At 64.7% G+C, this 8,627-nt stretch overlaps 1 protein-coding gene across 1 annotated transcript; it reads left to right on the plus strand.

The window, feature by feature from the left end:
* Positions 1 to 1,015: 1,015 nt before the first annotated feature.
* Positions 1,016 to 5,692, plus strand: HMX1 (H6 family homeobox 1). The gene is made up of 2 exons (XM_066385381.1): positions 1,016 to 1,517; positions 4,344 to 5,692. Exons 1-2 carry the CDS (start codon positions 1,124 to 1,126, stop codon positions 4,988 to 4,990), a joined length of 1,041 nt encoding a protein of 346 aa, XP_066241478.1. The 5' UTR covers positions 1,016 to 1,123; the 3' UTR covers positions 4,991 to 5,692.
* The last annotated feature ends 2,935 nt before the right edge of the window (positions 5,693 to 8,627 follow it).

The raw sequence follows: 8,627 nt of genomic DNA on the forward strand, positions 1-8,627 counted from the left end.
CCCGCGCTCCCGCTGCAGAAGTGGGAGGTAGCTTCCCACTGTTCTACAGTCATAGAAAGAGATTCAAGGAGGGACGGGGCCTGCCCCCCAGACCTCGGCGGAGCGGCAGGAGCTGGGCCGGAAGCTCCCGCCCCCCTGCCAGGGCCTGAGCCTCCAGAGGAGCGGGACTGTGGGGACCAGCACTCACGCGGCGTGACTACAGGCGGGGTCATGGGGAGGGGGCAACCTTTTTTTTTTTACACTCTTGAGACTGAGCCTGAGAGCTAGAGAGTTCCTTTTCTCGACACTGGCATTAAAATACGCCACAATGTTGCAATCCTGACACCCGGAATTCTAAGAAAAACAAAACAAAACAAAAAACACTGTGGTCCATCAGCCTCTTGTAGTTTTTAGAAGCCCCGGGATCCTCACGCCCCCTATACACGCACACACACACGCACACACGCACACACACGCACGCACACACAGCCGTGCACACACGCACAGACCACTCGCGCGCGCACACAGTTACTCACGCTCAGTCCAACACTCTTCCCGCAGCGAGGTGATTACAGCCCTTGCCGGACAGTGATTGGCCAGCCTGTTTCTCATCTGGTCCCTGCAGCCAATGGGCGGTCGCCTGGCCGAGGTCCCACCTCCCCAACCTCGGCGTGAGTGGCGCGGACTCCCCGGGAATGGATCACGCCTGGGTTCCCGGCCGCGAGACCGCCTGCGCGCCCGGACCCCGCAGCGCCTCCGTGCAGCGGCCGCGCTCGGGGCCGCTGCGTCGCCCTTGGGCTGAGCTGGCGGCCCGCCCGCCCGTGCCGCCCCGCCCCTGCTGGCCCCTCCTCCACCCCTCCCCGGCCCCCGCGGCGACCGGAGCGGCGACCTGAAAGGCGAGGGAGGCGGCAGTCCGGCCAGCTGTCGGCGCGCGTCCGATCCCGGCCCAGCCCAACCCCGCGCGGAGGCCGCCGCCTGCCTCGCGGGGCCCGACGCCAGCGCGCCGGGCAGCGGCTCCAGGGTCGGCTGGCGCGTGCACCCGGGAGCCGCGCGCCACTGTCCCCAGTGGGGACCGGGACTGGTCGCGCCCCGGGCTCCCGGGACCCCAAGGAGCCCAGCAGAGCCCGACGGGCCCGCAGCCGCGATGCCAGACGAGCTGACGGAGCCCGGGCGCGCCACGCCGGCCCGCGCCTCCTCCTTCCTCATCGAGAACCTGCTGGCGGCCGAGGCCAAGGGCGCCGGGCGCGCGGTCCAGGGCGGCGGCGCCCGCGAGGACGAGGACGAGGACGACGACGACCCGGAGGATGAGGACGCGGAGCCTGCGAAGCGGCGGCGGCTGCAGCGGCGGAGACAGCTGCGCGTGGGCTGCGGGCCCGGCGGGGAGGCGCGGGCGCGGGCTCTGCTCGGGCCTGGCGCGCTGGGCCTCGGTCCCCGGCCGCCCCCCGGCCCCGGGCCGCCCTGCGCTCTGGGCTGCGGCGGCGCAACACGCTGGTACCCGCGGGCGCACGGCGGCTACGGAGGCGGCCTCAGTCCCGACAGTGAGTTACAGCGCGTGGCTGGGTAGGCCCGGCGGCGGGTCCGGCTGCCTGCCCGCGCATTTGCTCCGGGACTTTGGATTCATCCGCGCCCTTTGGGGTCTACATGCTGCTGTGTGTGGCTGGGTCAGGGTCTCGTCTGGCCCCCGCAGACTCCGGTTGGGCGGGTTGGGAGGCCCACTCTCCGGGACGGGATGCCTCCACGGGGAGAGGCCGCTTCGTAGGGTCTGGGTTTCACCCACTGCCTGGCTCTGCCGGTCCTGGGGAGCCGCAGGGAGGAACTCGGGGAGAGGGGACGGCAGCTGAAGATAGAGAAAAGAAGGGAAAGGGAAATCTGACGAGGAAAGACAGGAAGCCGAGAGAGGGTGGGGGAAACGCAGAGGGAGGGCGGGAGGGACGTTGGGAGAGCAAAGCAGAAAAAGACGCAGAGGAAGAAACCTCTGAGTGAGGAGGGCGAAGGGAGAGAGGGTACCGTGCGGAAAGGAGAGGAGGGCGAAGGGAGAGAGGGTACAGTGCGGAAAGGAGAGGAGGGCGAAGGGAGAGAGGGTACAGTGCGGAAAGGAGAGGAGGGCGAAGGGAGAGAGGGTACCGTGCGGAAAGGAGAGGAGGGGAGGACGAAGAGAGAATCGGACGTGGAGTAATACAGGCATTGAGCAGAAGGAGCCACTGTGTGGGGGGCCGGTTCGGAGAGGGGAGCGGTCGTCCACAGTGTCTGTGCCCCAAAGTGCCATCTCCTGTGAGGGCTGCCGACCAGGCCTGGGCCAGGGACCTGGGCCTCCCTCCTGGTCCTCTCAGGCCCAGGGGCTGCTGATTGCCAGGCAAGAGGGGAGCCTGTGCTGAAGCCCCCATTCTCACCCCTCCCTCCCTTTTCTGCTCCTCCCCCTCTCCTGTCTTTGTTCCCTGCTGAGGGCTTGGGGCAGGGAGTGGGGCGTTCTCAGCCTCAGAACCCGTTCATTCTGACCCCCGAGTTCTGCTCCCCTTACCCAGGGTCGCTGCCTCCCTTGAGGACCTGCCCTTTGCCAAAAGACACCTGGGAAGGAGATCAGGAAGCCATTCCAGCCTGGTCCCCCGGCTTTGCCAGCCCCCCAACACACACACACACACACACACACACACACACACACTCACCGTGCAGCTTGCTCAGGGTTCTCAGGGGATGGGAATCTCGTTCTGAAGTCTGGTTAGCTTGGTGGCATGTTCGTGTGGCATGTGCTGGGGGAGATGGGCAGAGACCTCTTCCCTCTTTGATACCCCCCTGTCTGGTATGTATGCCATGGGGGAACCCCTGTCTCAGAGGCCATGCTCAGAATGTCCGTGCCCCTCTTGCAAGTGTAGGCAGGTCTCAGTGGGTTCCCCAAAAGTTAACCATCAAATTTAGGACCCTTCTGAGGTGTTTGTGAAGAGGGTCTCTAAGGGTGAAACCCCTTCCTTCCCCTCACCCCTTCACCACCCCATCTTTGAACCCCCAGCCAGCTCCCAAGAGGTGACTTCGTATTTCGTGCAATGCGGGTTAGGGTCTCCGTTTGCACCAGCTTGGCATTTTGTGGCGATTCATGGGCCTCTGGGAGTCTGGGGTGTGAGGTGTGCGGAGGCAGAAGCTCCCGTATCTGGTAGCAGGCGCAGCGGCCTGGAACCTGAGCCCTCTGCGGGCACCGTGCGGGCTGAGCCACCAGGCTCGGGCAGGGGCACACACAGACCCGGGGCATACATGTGGACACTCCATGCGCACCAGGTGAGATCGTCCAGGCCGCCACACCAGCCCACCGGCACAGACACACACTGGACACACTGCTGCCCGAGTCCACAGCCTCCCGGGCTGCCGGCTACACTCCAGCTGGACCACAAGCCGGGGGCCTTTGCACAGAGGCTCAGAGGTGGAGAGGCAGAACGGCCGGGCCCGAGGAGGCCTGGGGGGCCGGGCGGTCAGGTCTCGGCCTCTGAGCTGGGCCTGGAATCTGGTCCCAGACAGACTTGCAGCTGGTGGCACCGCATCCTCCCTTGCCGACCTGGGGCATCTCCTCAGCTTTGGGAGGTCAGGTGGACCTCGGTATTTGGAGCACCGGGTCAGATGCCCCCCACGCAGACTTCTGTACCCCGAAACCTGCTGCCTCCAGTGTTCGGGTGGGAGGCAGCGGCTGCGTATTCCTGCAGAGCCCATGTGTATGTGTTTCCTTCCAGCGAGAGTGTCGGTTGCTGGGCACATATTGTGGACAATTGTGGACGTCTGGGTTAGAGGTCAGGAACCGGGAGTGACTGGGCATCCCGGTGTCGCCTGGGCACTGGACTTTTCTTCTGGGGATTGTTTGCATTTGTTCGTCTTCTTTCTGCAGGAATGTTTCTGTGCAAGCGGGAATTTTGCATCTGCTCCCGAGAGTGCATGGGCAGCGGGCGCAGCGGGTGTTTATTTCCGTGTCTGAGGGGCTGGGACCCAGGGGTGTCTCTGCTGTTTTTCAGGGGACACAGCACAGTTCTCTGAAGGCTCTCTGTCCTCCTGGGAGGTGGCCAGGAGGCGTCCGTGTGTTTTAATGGTTACAGGAAGTCAGTTTTCTGCGTGTGCTTGTGTGGTTCTCTCGCTGTCTTTTCTGTCTCTCGCGTGGGTGTCTGGCCGTTGTGTTGGTGTGTGTGGTCTCTGGGCTTCAGGCCCCCTCCTGTGGCTCTGCCTCCCGCCATCCCCCAGGAAGTGTGCCCACTCCAGGGGTACGGTGGCAGGAATATTCCCCAGTGTGTAACAGCGGGTGACGGCATGGCGTGATAGGGGCACATGGCCTCAGTGATCGGGTCTGGAGAGCAGCCCGCACAACCAACCGTGAGCCCTTCTCTCCCCTGCAGCCAGCGACCGGGACTCACCGGAGACGGGCGAGGAGATGGGTCGCGCTGAGGGCGCCTGGCAGCGGGGCTCCAGGCCGGGAGCGGTGCAGCGGGAGGCAGCGGAGCTGGCGGCGCGGGGCCCTGCGGCCGGCGCGGAGGAGGCGGCCGAGCTGGCCGAGGCTCCGGCGGCGGGAGAGGCGCGTGGCGGCGTGGCGGTTGGCGGCGGTCGGAAAAAGAAGACGCGCACGGTCTTCTCGCGCAGCCAGGTCTTCCAGCTCGAGTCCACCTTCGACCTGAAGCGCTACCTGAGCAGCGCCGAGCGCGCGGGCCTGGCCGCCTCCCTGCAGCTCACCGAGACACAGGTCAAGATCTGGTTCCAGAACCGCCGGAACAAGTGGAAGCGGCAGCTGGCGGCTGAGCTGGAGGCCGCCAGCCTGTCCCCGCCCGGCGCGCAGCGCCTCGTGCGCGTGCCGGTGCTCTACCATGAAAGCCCCCCGGCCACGGCCGCCGGGGCCCCGGCCACACTGCCCTTCCCGCTGGCGCCCACTGCGCCCGCGCCGCCCCCGCCGCTGCTCGGCTTCTCCGGGGCCCTGGCATACCCCCTGGCGGCTTTCCCGGCCGCTGCCTCCGTGCCCTTTCTGCGGGCGCAGATGCCCGGCCTGGTGTGAGCCGCATCCTCTGGGCCCGCTCCCCGCGGCCTCTGCGGAGCTCTGCGGGCGCGCAGCAGGGTGGTGTCAGGGCGCAGGGGGCGCAGGAGGCCACCGGGGCGGGCTGGTAGGCTCCTTCAGCCTGCTCTGGGCCCGGGGCCTGCAAGCTTCGCCCTGGTGGGCAGAGTCTTTGTCTCAAGCTCCCCCAGAATGTAACAGGGACGCTATGGACTGTGGCTCTCCACACTGGAGCTAGAATCCTCCAGGGAAGAGGGCATCACAGAGGGACAGTGGCCATGCTGCTCAGAGTACCTTGGGGACAGGCCTCGGTCTAGAAGAAGTCCATTTAGCCAGGAGCCAGCACGGGGCCAGCCCCCAGCAAAGACAAACCACACACAGGCTGTCCAAGGTGCTTCCGAGGGAACCATCCCCCAACGCCAACGTTCCTTCCTGGGACCACGCAGGGCCCGGAGGGCAGGCCACCTAAGGACTGTGATCAGCATCAAGGCCACGGGGACGGGGCAGCAGCCCAGCTGGCAGAACGGGGGAGAGGCCCCTGCGGAGGGGACAGTGCAGACAGCCGAGTGGCACTTCTCAGTCCCTCCCTCAGAAGACAGGGCCAGGCTGGGCTTCTCTTCTGGGCTGTGGCCTCCGGCAGCCAAGGCTCTTTTTTTTTTTTTTTTAAATGAATCTACTTATTTGCGTATGGAATAAAAAGGGACGTTTTCTGGACATTTTCTGGCTGCTTTGTGATCACTGGGGCTGGGCCCCTTCTCTGCTGCCCTTGATGAGATGGCGCCCTTTTCGATGTTGACCAGGGACAGTCAGGGCCCCGTCAGTGGGCTTGGGGTTGGTGGGCAGGGGTCTGAGCTCTGGGAGCTGCGCTCTCCCCTCCTCTTTCCTCCGGACCAGCAGGACCACTGAGGAAGTCGGGGAGAAGAGGGAGCTGGGGAAGGAGAGGGGTTGTAGGGTGTGCCCTTTATCTTGAAGTGTCCTGTGTCCCGAAGTTCTGGAGTTTCTACAAAAGCAACAGCCACCGGGAAGGTTTAGGCAAAACCTATCTGCCACTTGGTTTGACACAGGAAGTTGTGTGGCACTCCGTGTCCCCTGTCCCATCCTGCACTGGAGTTGAAAGCCATCTCTAACCAGATGGTTCTATTTCTTTTGGCCAAAACAAAACACGGGCACTGTCGGCAAGGGCTGGTGAGACACACTGAGCTAGGTGTCCACCTGCGATCTCTGGTGAGCTGGGGGACTGGGGCCAGGGCTGGTGAGACACACTGAGCTCGGTGTCCACCTGCAATCTCTGGTGAGCTGGGGGACTTGGGCCAGGGGCACGGTCCCAGCTCAGGGCCCAAGTTTGTGGGCTTTCCAGGAAAGCTTCTTCCAGTGGTCTGGGTCCCCGTGGCCACCCGGCCTCCACCGTCCCGGGCCGCCCGCATGTTATAGGGTGAAGACAGGCGCCCCTGCATGGGGTGGGATGCTTTATTGTGTCAGCTTCTCCAGCTTGGGGAGGGAAGTCATTTGGGGTTGAAAGTGTCACTACTGTGACAGAATCAAGCCCCATGCACACCTTCATCTGGGTCAAGATTCAGACCTCTATCGGTTCTGGTTCTCAGTGTCCTAATGGGATGGCTCAGGAGAAGGTGCCACAGCTGTCCCCACAACCCTGTTTGTTTCCGGTGTCCTGAGGCCAGACCCTGAAAGCTCTAGCTGGGCCTCCGGGGTGGGGCAGCCCCTGGCCCAGGCTGACTGGGCACCTCTGGACCCTGAGACCCCACCTTCGGACCCCCAGTGCCCAATACTGGACGGGGGTGGACATCTTGAGGGACTTGTGGGGTCCACTTTCCAATCCAGCCCCCGCCACATTGGTGTGGTTGAACAACCAGCTCTGCACCTCAGCCCCCCCCAGCCCCTCCAGGCTCAGTTTCCCTGAGGGGGGGAGCTACCCCATGCAGCACCCCCCACCCCCTCCAGGCTCAGTTTCCCTGGGGGGGGAGCTACCCCATGCAGCACCCCCCCGCCCCTCCAGGCTCAGTTTCCCTGGGGGGGGAGCTACCCCATGCAGCACCCCCCACCCCTCCAGGCTGTTTCCCTGGGGGGGGAGCTACCCCATGCAGCACCCCCCCGCCCCTCCAGGCTCAGTTTCCCTGGGGGGGGAGCTACCCCATGCAGCACCCCCCCACCCCTCCAGGCTCAGTTTCCCTGAGGAGGGGGAGCTACCCCATGCTGCTGCTTTTACCAACCAGCCGCTGAGCTTGATTTTGACTTTGTCTAGAAGGGACTCAGGATCTCCTTCAACAGAACAGGTTTGCTGCTAGTTACTTGCAAAGCCCTTCACACCCGGTCAGCGAGGTGCCAAGGGGGCTTCAACCTGGCCGCTCCAAGGGCAGCTCCCACCCCTCTCTCCAGCTCTCCCCCCACCAGGCCCACTCGAGGCTGCCACCCCCCCAGCTCAGGCTGCACCGGGACCCTTGTGCTCTCTGGCTTTTGTGGTGGCCTCACGCAGCCAGCGGACATCTCGGCCAGTCCTCCCTCCCGAGGACGCAGCTGCCGAACAGCTCCCGTTGTGAGGCTTTGGCCAGGGCGGTCCGCCTGCAGCTTCCACCCTCAGCTCCTCACTCGGCCTCTTTCCGTCCGTCTTTCCGTCTGTGCACCAGGCCTGCAGCAATGGCTCTAGGAATGCCGAGGTCACCGGGACCACGAACGGGAGCATTAAAACCCAGGTTAAAAGGGTCATCGCAGACCTGATGGTTTTATTTGACTGTGGCTGATGTGGGTGCAGTGGCGTGGTGACCATTACGTCTTTGCAATGACTGGGTCCCCAGGTGGGTTTCCCTGGGGGGGGGGCGGGTGAGTGCACGAAGGCCGATCTCCACCATGCCGCACTGGACCGCAGGCGTGGGAAGGGTGAGGAGCATGTGGGCGCCGTGTCTAGAAGCTGCACTGCCCTCCAAGAAGCAGAGAAGCTGGCGCCAGTGTCACAGGGAGGCAAGGTCTCTGGGCCACGCCCGCAGGGAGGACTCAGAGAGGACTGGGTCTTTCCGTGGACTCCGCGGAAGGAAGTGTGGGCTGGTGAGTGGCTGGGGAGCCCGCCAGGCGTGAGCCTGCCGAGGTTGCCTGGGTGGGCGGAGGGGGCCGGGAACAGGAGGCTGTTCCCCTCACCGGTAGTCAGGGCACTGCGTCCTGGACTAGGAGCCAGACGTTAGCGGGCAGAACCCTGGGCTCGGGGAAGCTGGCTCTCCCCCTGGATTACCCAGCGTCCTGGGTGCCGCACCAGGGACGGCACACCCAGAGAGAGGCGGTGGTTACAGGAGACCCGGGAAGCCCCAGAGGGTGTGCGGGACCAGCCTGGGACCGCAGGGCCCCGAGCTCCAGCGCCATCGATTGCCCGAGAACCTCTGCTACTTGGCTCTGCTCCTGACAGAAGATGGATGGCTTCACTGTCCCCACCACGCCTGCCCTCCCTTCCTGAACCGCCACCGCGGCCGCCCCTTCAGCACCCAGGGCGACCAGGGCTTCGCTTACAGAGTCCCTGAGCCCAGGCAGGTCCTAGACAGTCTTCGGACCCCCTGGGGCAGGCCTGCCTTCGACCAGGCCGAGCCCTATCCCCCCAGCGACCTTGAGCAAGCCCCTTCTCCTCTCCAGACCTCAGTTT

The sequence above is a fragment of the Saccopteryx leptura genome, chromosome 5 (assembly GCF_036850995.1).
Source record: "Saccopteryx leptura isolate mSacLep1 chromosome 5, mSacLep1_pri_phased_curated, whole genome shotgun sequence".
Taxonomy (NCBI): domain Eukaryota; kingdom Metazoa; phylum Chordata; class Mammalia; order Chiroptera; family Emballonuridae; genus Saccopteryx; species Saccopteryx leptura.